The sequence below is a fragment of the Salarias fasciatus genome, chromosome 13 (genome assembly GCF_902148845.1).
Source record: "Salarias fasciatus chromosome 13, fSalaFa1.1, whole genome shotgun sequence".
Classification (NCBI taxonomy): domain Eukaryota; kingdom Metazoa; phylum Chordata; class Actinopteri; order Blenniiformes; family Blenniidae; genus Salarias; species Salarias fasciatus.
The window spans coordinates 29,596,393-29,614,638 of record NC_043757.1 but is presented as its reverse complement, the minus strand read 5'-3'; the positions used below and the strand labels follow the sequence as shown (position 1 = coordinate 29,614,638).

At 47.9% G+C, this 18,246-nt stretch overlaps 1 protein-coding gene across 1 annotated transcript; it reads left to right on the top strand.

Annotated features, from left to right (window-relative positions):
* The first annotated feature begins 6,164 nt into the window (after window positions 1-6,164).
* On the top strand, window positions 6,165-15,812 carry cdk1 (cyclin dependent kinase 1). Its single transcript, XM_030106381.1, has 8 exons — window positions 6,165-6,199; window positions 6,624-6,665; window positions 6,751-6,907; window positions 9,044-9,167; window positions 10,977-11,147; window positions 11,228-11,391; window positions 15,148-15,289; window positions 15,528-15,812. The coding sequence occupies exons 2-8, from the start codon at window positions 6,629-6,631 to the stop codon at window positions 15,639-15,641; spliced, it is 909 nt and encodes a 302-aa protein (XP_029962241.1). The 5' UTR covers window positions 6,165-6,199; window positions 6,624-6,628; the 3' UTR covers window positions 15,642-15,812.
* Window positions 15,813-18,246: the final 2,434 nt, after the last annotated feature.

Here is an 18,246-nt window from a genome sequence, read left to right as displayed (position 1 = left end):
TGTGAGTTGTTGTTGTTGTGATGTGTGCGGAGGTCAAACTCCCAGCATTAAAGGCTGCTGTCAGTCAGCAGCCAGAGATGTGGAGGAAACCAGGAGAATGGCACATTTGAGGATTCATGTTGAAAGGGTCACTGGAAATACCTGTCAGGAATATAGAATCTTGTCAGGGACCGGGGGGGGGGGGGGGGGGGGGGGGGGGGGGGGCTTGGTGCTGAGGTGTGGGGGGCAGCGCGGTACTCACATGCAGCGTCGGAGCATGGAGTGTCGGGTCGGAGTGCCCCTTGTACGGCCACGGCGCCCTCCGCTCTACACTGCGCCCGAGGCGGCCGCCTCGTTTGCCTATTCCCATTCAAACCTCGGCGCACAGACGACGCCATGACTGCATTTGCACTTCATGCCACTAGGTGTGCTGTTTGCATGTTCAACCTTATTTTACACAGACACCACAGAGGAAGAAGGGCGCAGCAGCCGCTGCAGGCTCTCTCTGCATGCTGTTAGAAAAACAGTGTGAGCCGGCAAGACGTGGTAAAATGTGCATTGATGCGATGCAGCGTTTTTTCAATAAAAGAGAAGAACTGAACGATCGTTTCCGCACATTTTCTTTACGTCGTATCAACTAAACTGTATCACAAGTAGTTTGTGGACTCAAAAGACCAAGATTCCTTGCAGATACACTGCTGCCGCACATCAGCTGCAGGAGAGAGCAGGGAGGATGGGGGAGGGGGGAATGGGGGGGTGATGAAAACGCGATGATGATTGGCTGGTGGGCGGGCATGCCCTGCTCACGTGTCTCACGCTCTGACCAGTAAACACAACAAGACGGAGACAATGGCGTGGAGCTCGAGCCCAGGACATAGAAAGGTAGCGTTCTGAAACTGGAAGTCTCACTGGAGACTTTATCCACGTCTGCCACATGCTAGCATGACACTGCTGCTGCTGCTGCTGCTGCTGCTGCTGCTGCTGCTGCTGCTGACCCCATGCTGACCCGACCCCGAGGCCAAACGCAGCAGGAGGGAGACGAGCCGCTCAGTTAAAACAAGCAGCCAGCAGGCGACCAGAGCCGAGCTGAACACTGACTGCAGGTCCTCTGGCACACAGCAGGCTGAATGTACAGTTACAGAGATTTCACTACTTAATGGCCTGAAGTTTACATTTGTGTTTTCTTAACAGGCTGCAGTTTAGTTCAAATAAATACTAAATGTTCTAAAATACTGTGTGAAGTGTTTTTATTCTTCAATCAGTTGATATAAACATCTGTGATGTTATAGATGTTATAGAATGTGGTGATGTGTAGAACATGAAAAATAACGTCAGTTACATTGCTGAGTAACTAATTACTTTTTCAATGAGGTAACTGAGTTACTAACTCAATTACTTTTTGGGAGAAGTAATTTGTAATTCTAACTAATTACTTTTTTAAAGTAACTTGCCCAACACTGCCAATATCCAACCTTCCCTTTATTTCTAAAATCCTAGAGAAAGCTGTTGCGCTGTTGGAGTCAGCTTTGTGAACATTTACATAACAATGGCCTATTTGAGTCTTTCCAATCAGGTTTCAGAGCTCATCACAGCACAGAGACAGCTCTGGTCAAAGTCACTAATGATCTTCTCACAGCCTCAGATAGAGGACTGGTCTCTGTTCTGGTCCTGTTAGATCTCAGTACTGCATTCCACACTGTTGATCATGATCAATGTTCCCTCTAATTTTTCATGTGTCCGGGCATACACACAAGCTCCCTGAGCACACTGAGGACCACTGTGAGCAACATCAGACTTGATCGCTGTGGCCACACACCAGTATCACACGTGTTCAAAGCCTTGGATCATTACAAATTACAAGGTTTATTAATTTAAAGAATCAAATTCCAGCAGCAATTTTCATTACTTTACTTTTAAAGTGTTTTGGCCCACCTAAAGGGAAAAAAACAAAAATCTTGTTCATGAGATGTAGAGTATTTTATATGTGAGAGTCCTGCGTTGGCCATGGGAAGAGTCCTGCTTTGGCTGAGGTGAGGTCCATTTGTGGCCTGGCTTAGAGTCCTGTTCTGGAAGAAATGATACACGTACATACACCTTTCAGACATAACATTTTGTTACGTTTTGTGGAAACATACACATTGTGCACAATGACGTGTGCTGTTGCTCGTGATTGTTGTACTCCAATTATTTTAGATTTAAATTTTACCTTATTTTTCACGTCTGGCCTTCTCACTTCTCCAGTGGTTGTACACTTTGTCCAGGTTGATGGCTTCGTCTGCTTCTTGCTTTGACTTTATGTGCATCAGCTGGTCCAAATGTGCCACTTCAAGACGATTTCTGGATGCTGTTTTGATGCGATTCATTTAACTAAATCCTCTTTCACAATCTGCACTGGAAGCTTGAAATGTTGCACAAATATCCACAAGCTGTGAGATCTCTTTTAGCTCCTCACATCGAAGTGCTGCAGCAACCATATCCGAGAATGTGCTGATTGACTCCATTTTAAGTTTTTGCCTCATTATGTACTTTGTAATTTGGCAAATGTGTGGATTATAACGTGTCCACCAAAGTGTTTTGGGGTTGTTGGATTGTGTATTTGATGAGTTTGACGAGGGGGAACAAAAATACCATCCACTTCCATTGTGTCCGTCCCAAAAACCTTCCCCGACTCCCCTCTGAATAAACAACAGCTCGCCCTCACAAAAACAGTAAGTATGTTGTTCGAAATGACTAAGGAATTGCGCTAAATGGGCCAGTTTGCCAAAATGTTGAAGTATCCCTTTAAGGCTGAGGGGATCTGAGGCTCAACAGAGCTGGGACTTCCTGTCAGCCTGGCTATGGTATTAAATAGGAACCTGGGGCTGTTCTGGTTTTCTTCTATTAAGGATGAATAGTAGGCAGGTCCAGTTTTATGTACATTTTTTTTTAAGTTAACAGACTATCTTGCCAGGCAGTATGAAATACTTCTAGTTGGGTTAGATGCCATTTCCTCTCTAGTTTTCGAGCTGATCTTTTTAATGTTTGCAGTTGTTTGTTGTACCATGGAGCTAGTCTCCTGAGGGTTCATGTTATTAACTTCAGGGGAGCAACTGAGTGCCACTTCATCTACAACTAAATTAACGTGAGTGGGGCTGATACTGCTGTCCACTGGGCCAACAGATGGGAGTGAAGTTAATATTGAAGGGATCATTTCCTTGAATTTGGTCACATTATCCCCTGCCAGACATCTTCTAAGTTTAAGTTTTTTATCAGGTTCTTTAAAACCAGCTAATGTAAACTCAAATGATAACAGGAAGTGATCAGACAGTACAGGGTTGTGGGGAAAAACTGTTAATTGGTCAATGTCAATACCGTCGGTGAGAACAAGGTGGAGGGTGAGATTAAAGTGATGAGTAGGTTTATTCACCTTCTGAGAAAAACCAGTTGTATCAAGTAGTGAACTGAAAGCAGTGTTCAGGCTGTCAGTGTCGACATCGACATGAATATTAAAGTCTGAGCTACAATGATTTGATCTGAGCTTCAGACTAAACTGGAGAGAAAGTCTGAACATTCAGACAAAAATTCAGAGTGTGGAGCAGGGGGGGGGATACACTCCAGCCAGCAGGACTGGCTTCTGTGTTTTCCAGCTGGAGTTAGTGAGATTCAGATAAGACTTTCAAAGGTTTCATGCTTAATTTCAGTCCCAGGACTGATTAGAAGTTTAGAGTTATAGGTGGACGCTGCTCCACCGCCTCGGCCAGAATCTCGGGGAATATGATAGTTGACATGTGTATTTGGCGTTGCTTCATTTAAACTGAGGTATTCATCCTTCCTTAGCCAGGTTTCAGTGAGGTTTAATATATCTAAATTATGATCAGTTATTAGGTCACCAATAAGCAGGATTTGGAGGAGAGGGATCGGATATTTAACAGTCCACATTTGACTCTTGTGGGTTTTTGTTCTACTGCAGATGTAGTTTTAATTTTGATGAGGTTTTTAAGATGAACTCCTCTCCTCTGGTGAAGGTGCTGTCTGCTGGAGATAATACCAGAGAGAGGGGTGTGTGAAGAGTGGGCGGGGCTTACCGTTAGTCAGTCAGCTGACTAAAAATGGCCACAATTTGACCTTTGTACTCTGAAATACAAGTAGTTTGATAATTTCAATGATCTTGGTGTCAATTTGTCAAAAATAAAACATGCTAGAACAATTTAACAATGATTTCGTGATCATAGGGATGTAATATGGCCTATTTAATGGAAAAAGCATGCCACTGATTAGTGTAACCTTTAATCAAATTTCTCATTTTCAAAAATATCTAAACAGGACTAGAATCACTGATAAAAAAAGACCCACATAGCATAATATTAGAAATCAAACTCCATTTACAAAATCCACAGTATTATAGCTATAATGAAGATAAAGTATAATGAAACATACCAGACAGTGATTGAACCTGTAACAATCCCTGATTAATAGTGACAACACTGCATTCATCATCAAGGAAAGACTGTGCATGGACCAGAATGGCAGCAACAAAATGTCTGTCTTTATGTCAAAATTCATTTTCAATGTAACACTTCAAACATTATTACTAGTCTCAAAATGGAAACTATCTATTCAATAATGTGTATCAATCCACAACATCCATTGTACAGGTAATTCTTAAAACTATACTGGACCACAATAAGTAAATCCACAATATTCCTCCTCAAGGACTTCAAACATTAGAACACTGACCTCAAAATGGACGGTGCCACTGTATGGAAAAAGATCAAAACTGTCAGTCAGTGTTGGAATTCATTCATTACGATATCACTACTGTATCTGTATAGGCAAGAAGAATTACAGACTAATAACAGAACTATGTCTATCAATGCAAAAATTATGGAGCAATGCAATCACGGAAAACAAATCCACAACTGTGACTGTCCAGGTCATGATCAGGACCGTCTGTTTGATGGTCCTCTGATGGGGACAGGGAAGAATAGTAAATGAAGTTGTGGAACATGATGTGTGGAAACACCACCAGCACCCCCTCCTTTGCTACTAGGAGGACTGACCAATGACTTCTGATGAAGAAGTTTGGTTACTAAATCACTGCAGACCTCCAACAGGCCAGGCAGCTTCTCATCAGGATAACCTCATTCCTTCAAGCCCACAGGCGTGCTGCTCAGCCCTGTGGACAATCGGCACCAGAACAGGAGACGCAGCAATAGCCAGGCTGTAATGTAAGGCTTTAAGGCAGTGCAGATCTCCTCCAGGCATGTAAAGGTGGATTAAATGCACTAGCTCTGCAGACACACATTGTGTACGACCTGAAGCTGTAGTTACACTTTCAACCTTTCTTTTGACAAAAATTTTGCATTAATGTCCAAGAAAAGGACACATTATGTAAGTATATTATATATACACAAATCACCATTTATTACAGGTGGAGTAGTGTGTGTGTTGCGCTGTGGACAGACAAGTGAAAAGAAGTTACTGTGATCTCTGCTGACGGGGAGTCTTCTCTATACAACAGCAGAGCTATTGACAGAACACTGCTGTGTGTTCAGGTCTGCATTTTAAACAGCCGCAGCTCAGTATTAATATTTAGGTAGTAATATAAGAAATATAGTAATATAAGTTATTTTGTGTGTGTGTGTGTGTGTGTGTGTGTGTGTGTGTGTAAAGAGAGAGAGAGTTTTCTTTTTTGTTGTTTCTCTCTCTTCTCTCTGTGTTAAATGTTGATATCTCCGTTAAAGTGCTTCATTGAAAGTCAAGTCTCACACTGCTGAAATACTTCGTATCATTACTTTCCTTCCAATAAAGAGGAGGAGCCTGTGTGTACGTAACCACGAGGTTTCTTTTCAGCCTATCATTTGAGCCATGTGGGGTCACGTGTTTGTCTTTTTTAATTTCAAACCGGAAGATAATGCTTTTATTTCAGAAATGTGTTTCAGAAGCAGTAGTTCCTCGGTTTTGTTCTGTCAGTGTTTTATCAGCGCGTTTCAGTCTTTTACACGTTGGTGTATGTGACCTGAATAACTGCTGACTTTTGCCCCCTCACGTTCGTGAAGTTACGCTGCGCCTCTGCTCCCGCTTCGCTTACGTCACAGCCGTCCCCTCCGCTGATTGGCTGTTTCAAACTGGAGGCCGTGTTGTGATTGGTCCGTTTTGAACCGTTGTTGCGTTGCGGCTCGTTTCAAACAGTAGTTTAGAAGCGGTAACCTGGACAGGACGGTCCGTGGACGAGCAGAAGGTAACTTCACTTTTCACACACACTCCGAGGTAACTTCACTTTTCACACACACTCCGAGGTAACTTCACTTTTCACACACACTCCGAGGTAACTTCACTTTTCAGACACACCAGCGGGCTTTACACGCTGCGAGGCGCCGCCAGTTTGATAAGCTGACAGCTTTGTCCGCTGCAGATCGAGGAAAACCCGGAGCTGCGCCTCTTGTTTACACGTTTCAAGGCTGTGAGCGTTAAATTGTGTGAACAGTAAGGTTCTCCAAAGCTCCACTAAACACCACACACACACACACACACACACACACCAGTTAGTGTGAGAGCTGAGTGTGTGTGTATTTCCAACAGTCGCTCATTAAACCCTGGAAGAGTCTCGCAGGCATGAAGACGTCTTTTAAACCTGAACCCTGAAGTGTGTTTTTGCTCTACAGGAATAATGGAAGACTACCTGAAAATAGAGAAAATTGGAGAAGGTTGGTAAACGGATTCATTCAACATTAAGACAGATACGTGGTGAGGAAATGCAGGGTTGAATCCTTTTCACGGTGTGTTGCTCAGGTACTTATGGGGTCGTGTACAAGGGCAGACACAAGGCCACCGGGCAGGTGGTGGCCATGAAGAAGATCCGCTTAGAGAGCGAGGAGGAAGGAGTCCCCAGCACCGCCGTCCGGGAGGTGTCCCTGCTGCAGGAGCTCAAACATCCCAACGTCGTGCGGTACGACTGCGTTCACAGGAAGCACGGTTCCTTCATACTGCACATCCTAACAAGCTGCAGCTCCTCTGAGTCTGAAGAAACAGCAGGAAGAGGAGGAGCAGCTTCTTTTCACACATTCACACTAGAAATCTGATGTATTTAATTTCAGTTTTTCTTACCATTTTAACGATATTTCCCATTCAGCTTCAGACCGAAAAAATCCTGATGCTCAACAACCAGGGATATAGGAGCATATTCCAGCACTGTGCTGGAATACGCTCCTATGTCCCTGGTAGTTCACATCTGGAGTGTTTCCACATGTTGTTGTCTGGAGAGCTGCTGAGTAGGGCTAGCTGGTATGCCAAAAATTTCATATCACGGCTTTTTTTTTAATTCATACTGGTTTCAGAGTATTTGAAGGTATTTTTTCATACAAGAGTGCCGTTACACAAATTTTCTTCTAATAAGAAAATAATGACTGCAGTTGATTCACTTTAAATCACCCATTTGACTGTCATAAGGACTGTATCATTTTTTTTCCATGTCCAGATTGTGTGATTGCGATCGTTATCTCGACCCGCCGCTTGCTTTTTTCCTCATAGTCAGTCCCTTTAGCGAACGCGTCTTGAGTGGACGTCTGGCTGCTGCTGCAGGCTGAGCTGTGGATGTGGAGGCTGTGGATCTTAGTTTATGACGTTCCTGGTGCTCTAAAACGTGTCTTCGGCTAAGGTGGTGAAGCTAATTGCTAGTGTTAGCACCGCCGGCTAACCACTTCTGCTCCACAGCATTTGCAAAAGATGGTTGTTTGGTCCACGTCCGACCTTTTAAAGCCGAAGAACTTCCAAACCACAGACGTGGCTCCTCTTTCTGGTATCGGTTCCTCTGGGTAAACAGCGTGCTTCACTTTGAGAGCTCTCGCCGGCAGCCAACAGCACGCTGTGTTGTTGGTGTGCAGCAGTGAAATGGCTCCCTGCTGAAACACTTTACCGCCGCGCACGTTCCGGACGTTGTTTGGGCTGTTCACCGGTATTGTGGTATATCAAAAATTCATATAATGAAAATAAAGGCCGGTATTTGGTACAAACCGGTATACCGCACAGGCCTACTGCTGAGCAGTTGTGATCTGCAGGTGAGGGTTTGTGGCACTGCATCTGTCCCGTTGGAGAATCTGGAGTCTGACACTTTACAAACACGTCTGATGGGAAATCGCTCGCATTGCACTAATTGTTTCAGGAATCTCAGAAGGATTTTCTCTGAAGATTTCTGTCCACTACAGAATACATTTAACTTACAGAATGCGTTAGGCTTTACAGGCAAACCCAGTTCTTCTTTCCCTGAACAGAAATGTTCACGTTACAGGTTCATGTGTCTCAAATCCAAGGGAAGTACTGCGAAGGATGATTTTGGTCAAGTAGTGCTGCTATTTGTTTTCCAGGTTTGCATTGAGAATGTAAAGCAGCACAGATCTGTGTTTTGTTCCGAAGTGACGGTTTTCACCTGCATATGTCGGTTTGTTTTGCCTAAATATTCTGTGTGAGCCACACGGGGGTGCAGTGGTTAGCGCTTGTGCCTCACAGCAAGAAGGTCCAGGGTTCAATACCGGCCGGGACTCAGGGCCTTTCTGTGTGGAGTTTGCATGTTCTCCCCGTGTGTGCGTGGGTTCCCTCCGGGTACTCCGGCTTCCTCCCACGGTCCAAAAACATGCACGTCAGGTTAATTGGTCACTCTGAAAAATTGCCCCTAGGTATGAATGTGTGAGTGAATGGTTGTATGTCTGTGTATGTATATATATGTCAGCCCTGCGACAGACTGGCGACCTGTCCAGGGCATACCCCCGCCTTTGCCCATAGCAGCTGGGATCGGCTCCAGCCACCCGCGACCCCGAAAGGGACCAGCGGCAGAAAATGAATGAATGAATTCTGTGTGAGACTTTTGATATGAACCCATTGCAGTGTGACTGTGATGTGCTGCAAAACATTCATCTGTCCTCATGATGACTAAACCCTCTTAAGATGTGACTCAGCCAGCATTTCACTCATCCAAGTGTAGGAATGTCAGTATCACCTGTCGGGTAACTTCATGTTTTGCTTGGTTAGTGAAACACCACACGAGGAGTAAGTTTGCGTGAAGTATGACATGAGCCCCTGTCTGTCTCAGACTCCTGGATGTCCTGATGCAAGAGTCCCGTCTCTACCTCATCTTTGAGTTCCTGTCCATGGATCTGAAGAAGTACCTGGATTCCATCCCCTCCGGCCAGTACATGGATCCCATGCTCGTTAAGGTGAGTCAGGAATAAATCTGTTCTGTGTGAAAACATGCATCAAATGTTTCTGAAAATTATCTGCAAAACAATTATTTTCAGCCGAGAGTTTAGAAAAATGCTCTGAATATCCTGACAGACAGTGCTGCACTTTAAAAGGATAAACCAACCAAAGAATAAACAATGAGTGTCCAGGATGTCTTTAAAGTGATATGTTGGGACAAGCAGCCAGTCAGCATGGTAGAAAACGGTTTGTTCAGAATCTGTTTCATTAGGACGAAGCCAGGAGGTGTTTGGAATTTAACCATGTTGTTTGCAGCTCTGTAAACCAGAGAAATGCAAGTAAAAGATGAGCAAAGTGTCAGTTCACATTCATCTTTGTACTTCATCTAACCCAGGATTATGGGGCAGTGCACGTCACCTTCTAATGGTGCGTTCCCACCGGACGCGTTGCAAGCGTCACGGGCGTCACTGACGCCTCAAAGTTGACGTGTGTAAAGTGTGGAATTCGACGCGTGTTCATCTACACACGGCGCTTGCGATGCGCGGCAGCTCACTGGCGGGAGTGGGAGGAGCTTCTGTGTCCTGTCTTCATGTTGACTATGGCGGATCCCATCGAGACACTGGATCAGCTTTATTTAATAAAGAAAGTCAGAAAACGGCCTCGTCAGGCGCCTGTGTGACGTTTTTGGGTTCATCCCATCCTGCAGCGGCGTTCGCAATTAGGCGAATTTCACCATTTGGTCCAGGAGCTGCGTGAGGATGAGGTTCGCTTTCAGCAGGACTTCCGCCTCTCCCGGCCCAGTTTGACGACCTCCTGGCCCGCGTCAGCGCTCTAGAGATGCGCGGATTGCGGTTGCACCCGCGGATAACCGCGAATCAGGCGGATGACGTGTCGAAAAATTAAGATTTTAATTACAATCGGGCGGGTTGCGGTTTAAGCACTTAAAGGTGCTGTAGGCAGGATTCCGCATCTCCGCCATCTTGCTTAGGGTTACCTAAGCAAGATGGCGATTTGACCCATCTAAGATGGCGATTTGAAACCCAGCACAGCCAATCCTGTCCTGTTTTCTCTGACATCACGCCCTCACGCAAGTTAAGCCCCTCCCACAAGAACGTGCGACGAACGCCCCTCGACCAATCACGGTTAGAGCCTCATGGGCTCTTCTGATTGGTCAAAGATACCTGGAGCTGTCCAGATTCCTTTTCAGCTCAGAACAGAGACAGATGGAAACGCTGCGCCCTCGTGGTAGAGCAGTTATGCTGCACTCCTAAAGGATTATCAATGGATACTCTAACATTTAATCCAAAGGAAACACAGAAAAATTAGCATTGACGAGCAAAATCCTGCCTACAGCAGCTTTAAATTAAAAAAAGCAACTTCAATACACCTAAACACTACTCTGCGGATGCCAGGCGGGTTCGGTTTTGAAAATTGATTTTAAAAAATCGCGCGCATCTCTACAGCGCTCAGAGTGCTTGTCTGTGATTGGATGACGCTCGGCGTTGACGCTTCCAAAGTTCAATTTTCCCAACTTCAGGTGTTGAAGCCTGCAACACGTGTGACACGCGTCGCCAACGCTCGAAAAGCGACCCTCAAAAAGACGCGCGTTAGGTCCATAGAAGCTCGTCCACCATAGACTTTGAATGTAAAAGCAACGCCCGTGACGCTTCAACGCGTCCGGTGGGAACGCACCATAACTAGGTTTTAGAATGGTGCCATGTCAATAAAGTTCATCATCACCGTTATAATATGTGAATGACTTCACTGCCAGTTTTCAGTCAAATGGTTTTACTGGTTCGTGTCCTCTGACCCTCCACCGCCACCAGAGCTACCTTTACCAGATCCTGGAGGGAATCTTCTACTGCCACTGCCGCCGTATCCTCCACCGAGACCTGAAGCCTCAGAATCTCCTCATCGACAACAAGGGAGTGATCAAACTGGCAGACTTCGGCTTGGCTCGAGCGTTCAGTGTTCCTGTCAGGGTTTACACCCACGAGGTGAGCATGCGGTCCGACTCGGGCCGAAGCACGGGCCGCTGTCACTGATGGTTGGAGTGAAGCAAGCGCTGCGTCCTCAGGTGGTCACTCTGTGGTACCGGGCTCCAGAAGTCCTCCTCGGCTCGCCTCGATATTCGACTCCAGTGGACATTTGGAGCGCCGGGACCATCTTTGCTGAGCTGGTTACCAAGAGGCCTCTCTTCCACGGAGACTCTGAGATAGACCAACTCTTCAGGATCTTCAGGTCTGTGAATCCAACACCTCTGTTCATGTAAACCAAGTTACAACACAGACTCAAATCATGTTCATTGACTATTTCACAACAGCTAAATATCCATGTGTTCTAGACATTCTAATCATCAAAAAAAAAAAAAAGAAGTCATTTTGCTTACTTGAACCTTGAGAAATCCAGTCAGACGACAGAGATGAGCCTGAAGAAAGGTTCGCAGGTTGTTTGAGATCATGGCCTCATGGCCGGACAAACACATCTACCTACCAGTAACATGGTGGGGTTAAACAACAAGACCCACTCACCTTGTACATGTGGTCTTTTAGGGGGAAAAAAAGCACAGCTGTTTTTATATATATGTATGTATATACATATATATATACACACACACACATATATGCACCTTGTCCTGATGTTGTCTCCAGGACACTGTGGGTCTTACAGGTTTTCTCCCATGAACTCAAAGAGGCTATAGCAGTAACACTGTTCTGGGTTGAAGTGGTTCCTGTTCATCAGATGGGCCGATGACTCGGCCCAAAATGTCTGACACCATTTTAAAAAAGGTTTTCCAGGAGCTGAGAGCAGGACCAGAACATGAGACAAGCTCCTTGGAATCTGAAAACAGCTCTTGCAAACCTCATTATTTCCACCGGGTAAAGTCTGAGGTCCTTAAAGTCCCACTCCAACCCCCTTTAGCAGCTTTTTAAAACCTCCTCAGGAGTGTTTAGATTGTGATGAAGTTTTCAGACAGAATCACTAAACCTGTGCCCTTTTCCAGGCCTCTGTCTCTGCAGGGCTCATGAGCAATTTCCCTGCAATTACCCCACCCCACAGCGAGTGGACTGTCCCCCAGGGTCCAGACTGTCCCCGAAGGGTCCAGGCTGAAGGCTGTGGGTGGACTGTCCCCCAGGGTCCAGACTGTCCCCCAGGGTCCAGGCTGAAGGCTGTGGCTGGACTGTCCCCCAGGGTCCAGACTGTCCCCCAGGGTCCAGACTGAAGGCTGTGGGTGGACTGTCCCCCAGGGTCCAGACTGTCCCCGAAGGGTCCAGGCTGAAGGCTGTGGGTGGACTGTCCCCCAGGGTCCAGGCTGAAGGCTGTGGGTGGACTGTCCCCCAGGGTCCAGACTGTCCCCCAGGGTCTAGACTGAAGGCTGTGGGTGGACTGTCCCCCAGGGTCCAGACTGTCCCCCAGGGTCCAGGCTGAAGGCTGTGGGTGGACTGTCCCCCAGGGTCCAGACTGTCCCCCAGGGTCCAGGCTGAAGGCTGTGGGTGGACTGTCCCCCAGGGTCCAGACTGTCCCCCAGGGTCCAGGCTGAAGGCTGTGGGTGGACTGTCCCCCAGGGTCCAGACTGTCCCCCAGGGTCCAGACTGAAGGCGTTACGCCGAGCACCCACATACTGCGGAACGTCTGCGACCTGTGCCACGCTGCATAGGTTAGGGTTGGGCGGTATGAACAAAATCTTATATCACGGTATCAGAAATTTCATATCACGGTAACGGTATATATCACGGTCTTATTTTTCCTCTGCAAATTCAAATAATTGCTTAACAATAACCAAACTGTCACATTTGCTCATTTTCCTATTTTATTTTTTGAACTCCGGTTTATATAACTTCAATTATTTAAAAAAAAATGAAAATCGCAACATGAAAGAAAAAAAGAGCTGAGTGTTCAGCGTCACTCCCGGAGCCGCTAGTCTCTGCGTCCGCCATCATGGCTCCCACCTCTCCTGGAGACGCTGGCACCCTGTGCTTACCTGACCAATGAAACGCAGCGAACAAACCCCCACGACGTCGGGACGCGCTGTGAAACAAACACAAACGCACCCAAACAATTGCGCGCCGGCTGTCCTGTTAGCGAGCGCAGACGACTGAACACCGACTCAGAGAGCTGCAGACGTCTGCTCTCTCCGGTATAAACGGTACGGCAACATTTCAACCGGTACACACTTTTACACCGTCACACGGTGTTGTACCGTCATACCGCTCAGCCCTAGCGCCGGTCGCAGCGCTCACGCAGCCGCACTAGAGCGCCCACCTGCGCCACAGCACTCCTCCTTTTGACCAGACATGCGCTCAGCGCATGCATGAGATTGTTTCCATGACGATCTCCATGTAAACATGTTTGAACAGGCACTTTATACCGTTACAATTTACTGACCACTCACGCCAATACCTTCAGCTATTGTTGCCCGAGTGTTCTCCTTCCTGCTGGCGTCTATAAACAGGATGACTGCTGTCAGAGAGGATTCTGGGTCTTGTTCCTCCAGGATCAGTTTCTCTTCGTCAGCCATGCTGCTCTCCAGTTTAAAAACTTCCACTACTCCTTTGTTGTGCGACGCCAGAGCGTGTTCAGGTTCAAAATAAAACACTCATCCATAAAAGTGTATATTTACGCTTTTATTTACATGTAAGAACATGTGTGACAGCTTCAGTAGTAATCTATATATATATCTATATAAATAATATGCCTAGGAATAAAAAAAGTCAACTTTTGTAGTCATTTGTTTTGATAAAACGGATGTTGCTCTCTTTTGGTTTCCTGTTGCTGCTTTGACATGATGGGAAATTGACTCCGGCTCCGCTGCGCCTCCGGCAAAAATAGACCTGGACCGAAATAGCGTGGAGAGCGGTCCGCAGGACGACGGCGGGCGGACGCTCGGCGCAGCACTCGCGCAGGCAGTGGGCGCTCTGCTGCCACTTCATTGACTTCAATGGGTGCGTGATTGCTGCGGAGTGCTGCGAACCGCGCGGCGCGGCGTGGCGTCTCTGTCCGGGGGTCTGAACAGAGCCGTGGCGCTCGGCGCCGGGCTGCATCGGCCGGCGGAGCCTCCGTCAGCGGGGTGCAGAGGGTGGTGCTCGAGCTCGGGACCCGGAGGGTTTGTAACGTAACCAGTCCTGTCCTTTTGAGTCTGCGTCGTCTGGCGGGCTTATCGTTCAATGAGTTAATGCAGAAATACTCAGAAATGCCACTTTGAGCGTAGTTTTCTCAGCGCCTGTCCTGCAGCATGAGAAAGAAGCTGCAGTCTTCAGAGGCAGGAGGCCTCGGGGTGGAGAATGGTGAAGGAACGTCAGCTGGGCTGATGACAGCTGGTCGCTATGGGGGGGTGAAAGCCAGCTGGAGAGGCGTCTGAGTTTGTTCCAGATTTTCCTGTGTTCATTTTTTTTTTTTTTTTTTTCTTTAATTTTGTGTTGACTCTGTCTAGACCACACCTGCACGGTCTCATGTCTTGTACCCCATTTCACAATGTAGGATTCTGTCTGTGTGATGTGAACACAAAGAAATGGTCCGATCTTGGGTGTGTGTTGTGAGGACAGGAAAAGATTGTCTTGTGGGTTTCTCTCCAGACTGCCGTCACACCTGCTGGAAGGAGTGCGACTCACTAGTTTTTTGTGTGGATTTGGTGGAAGCCGGGTTGGGTTGGCTGTAGTGGTGTGTTCCAGTCCAGTCCACAGACCAGAACCTCTGAGGCTGCTCCTGCAGTTATATTGAAAAAGATCAAAGGTTTCCTGTTCTCCGTCCTGAAAGCCAAAACTAGTGTTTCCTATTAAAGTTAGAACAAGAAACCAGGAACCAAGACTTTCCAGCAGGAGCAGAGACAGGTTGACCTTGTTCGGCAGTGTGATCTCTGAGAATCAAACTGCTCTCACAGGTGCAGTTCCTCCAGGAAGCTCCCTCATGGCTGCAGTGCCTTCCCTCTCAGCTGAGTTCAGCCTCAGGGGGAGTTCGTCACGATGCCCTTCATGGTCCGCTGGTTTCTGTGTTCTGCAGGACTCTGGGAACTCCAAACAATAATGTGTGGCCTGATGTGGAGAGCCTCCCTGACTATAAGAACACCTTCCCCAAATGGAAGTGTGGCAGCGTGTCGTCGGTGGTGAAGAACCTGGACAAGGACGGCCTGGACCTGCTGACGGTGAGGACCTCGGGGACAGACTGAAGCCTCACCGTCTTCTCAGTCTTCCTCTTGGAGTGTTGTCCTGGATATGAGCAGACAAAGCCACGAGCTGAAAGTCGCTCTGCTTCAGAAGTCTGAATGGAACTGAAAGAACGACACACTCTACTGACTTCTCTGAAACAGCAGCTTCTTCTGCACATGTCTGTGGCTGAAGCTGTTGGCTTCTTTTCTAATCATGTGGGTCTTTTCTCTTTAGAAAATGTTGATCTACAATCCTCCGAAGAGAGTTTCAGCCCGTGATGCACTGACCCACCCGTACTTTGACGACTTGGATAAATCCACCCTGCCGGCCGCCGGCATCAAGATCTGAGTCACAGCAGTCCGTCGCCTCTCTGTAAATACTTTAATGTCCTTGTGTGTCAAACCGCTAAGTTCTGGTTGTCTCATTTAACACACAGGTTCTGTTGGTCTTCTGTAATAACGTCTCTGACCCTGTTTGGTCAGATTTATTCCAGTTTTATTTTACAATAAAACAATGTCAGTGTGATCAGGCTCCGTTTCTTCTAATTAAACATGTTCCTGAGGAGGAGGTGTCGGCGTTACACTCAGAGCACGAAAAGCATGGAGGTGTAGTTCACAGCACAGCTGGTGACCAGCTGCTCCAGCCTGACCTCCAGCCTGACCTCCAGCCTGACCTCCAGCCTGACCTCCAGCCTGACCTCCAGCCTGACCTCCAGCCTCTGACCTGCAGGTCCTGGTGCATGCTGGACTCCAGCAGGGCTGCCCTTTGTCGCTGTTTCTCTTCAGAATTTCTAGGTGGAGGCAGAGGCTGGAGGGGGTCGAGTTCAGAGACCAGGGGCCGGTGGGGTCCGTTTCAGGAACCAGGGGCCAGAGAAGGCCCGATTTGGGGACTGGAGGGGGTCTGGTTCAGGGACCAGGGGCCAGAGAAGGCCACGTTCGGGGACCAGGGGCTGGAGTAGGCCCAGTTTAGGGGCCACAGCCTGGAAGGGGGCCAGTTTAGCAGTGACAGGGTTTCATCTCTGCTTTTTGCAGATGACCATGTCCTGTTGGTGGCCTGGACCATCATGCACTGGGGCGGTTTTCAGTGTGACGTGACTGGGATGAGAATCAGCACCTCCAAATCTGAGGCCCTGGTCCTGGACCAGAAGAAGGTGGTCTACCCTCTCCAGGGCAGTGGAGAGACCCTGGTCAGGTGGAGCGGTTCAGGTGTGTTGGTGTTGTTCATGGGTGGAGGCGCTGAGACTGACGGGCAGATCGGTGCAGTCGGTTCAGTCTGTTGTGGTGAAGAAGGAGCTGAAAGTAGGAGTTCTGGATTTACCGGTCAGTCTACGTCCCCACCCTCCCCTCTGGTCCTGATGTCTGGGTCAGGACTGAAGGACGAGATTTGGATTCAAGAGGTTGAAATGTGAAGGAACTCTTCCACATCCAGAGGAAGCAGCTGAGGAGCTCAGCGTCTGTCCTGGACGCCCCCCGGCTCACTGCTGCAGTAAAGACATGGAACGTCCTGCTGTTAGCTGGAGCTAGCCAGCTGTGACGGCCAGCAGTGATCAAGACCTACTTCACTGAAAACCTTTCTAATGTCTGTCTTTCATCCATCTGTCCGTTCCTCTGCTCATGCTCGTGTATTGGGCTGTGTGTTTGGAAGGTGTAGTTGATGGAGCGGCAGCCTCGCTGCGCTCCACACTGCTCCCCTCGAGATGAAAGCAACTCGGAGGAGGACAGCTCCACGGTAGAACCAGCAGCCGCAAACATTAAAGATCTCAGCAGGGAAACTAGAGAGGACAGGGCGTCCAACTCAACGAGAAGTAGCTCCAACTGTCTGGACAGAAAGTCTGTTAACCTATTAAAAAAAACTACGCAACACCTGTACAGCTGTCTGCTATGGATCCTTAACAGAAGAAAGGCAGAACAAGCCCAGGGTTCTCTGGAGCTCCACAGCCAGGCTGACAAGCCTGTCCAGCCTCAGATCCCTTTAACCTTGAGCAGTAATGATTTTATAAACTTCTTTAACCACAGAATTACAACTATTAAAGGTGTAATGTAGGATTTTCTTGAAAAGACGAAGCCAAATGTCTGTTACTCACTTTTTGAAAAACGCGCGTGCTCCAGACCATCCTACCTGCTCTCCTGCTTCTCCCAGGAAACGCCTATCAATGGCGGAAGCGTGCGAGCGCGTCCTCGTCTTCTCCGGCGTGCACGGCTCTGTTTACAGTTTCTGCGATCGGCCTCGCTCAGAAAGCTTGTTTTCCGAAACAGTTCCAGTTTCATTATGTCAGACTCGCCATCGGTCAGTACTGGCTGGAACCGAGGCTCACGGCCACAGAAACACTCTGAATGTGCATGTGCAGAAGGGGGAACCTGGGAGCGATTGGGAGCGAGCACGTAGAACGGCCTTACGAAAGCAGCTCAGCAGAATGATTGACGAACAGACCCACCAGTTATTTTGATGATCCACCCAGAAATCAAAGCAAATAGAACATCCTGTATTACACCTTTCAAACTGAAAGCACACTCCCCAACGTGGTCAGTTCCTTGAAGACGAAGCAGGAAGAGCAGCTGAATGAGGCTGATTTGGCGTCTCTGCCGGCGCAGCAGAGCAGATGGATGCTGCAGGCCTTCCCGGCCCTCCTGGCCCCCCCGGCCCTCCCGGCCCCAGCAGCAGAGCCAGGGGTCCTGGTACTCCTGGCCCTCCTGCTGCCTAATTTGCACAGTGACACTTAAAAATAACTGATCTAAAGACCACACTCTTTAGTCTGACTGCTGTTGAAGAGTGACAGGTATGAAGGTGGAGCCAGAGTCATGGACATGGAGGAAGAGGTCCGGGTCGGTGTCGGTGTTTCTCCAGACATGGGGGTCTATAGTCGTAGCTCTATGTGTGTCTACAGTCATAGGTTTATGTGTGCGTGCTGCCCTTCACCACAGAGTGGCGCTGTCTCTGCGTCCGTCCGCGTCCA

Excerpts from the sequence above, each read along its gene's own strand:
- cdk1 (XM_030106381.1), top strand. The coding sequence starts at position 6,629 with ATGGAAGACTACCTGAAAATAGAGAAAATTGGAGAAG. Across the intron at positions 11,148-11,227 it reads TCAGGGTTTACACCCACGAG|GTGGTCACTCTGTGGTACCG; the intron begins GTGAGCATGCGG and ends CTGCGTCCTCAG. Across the intron at positions 15,290-15,527 it reads ACGGCCTGGACCTGCTGACG|AAAATGTTGATCTACAATCC; the intron begins GTGAGGACCTCG and ends TTTTCTCTTTAG.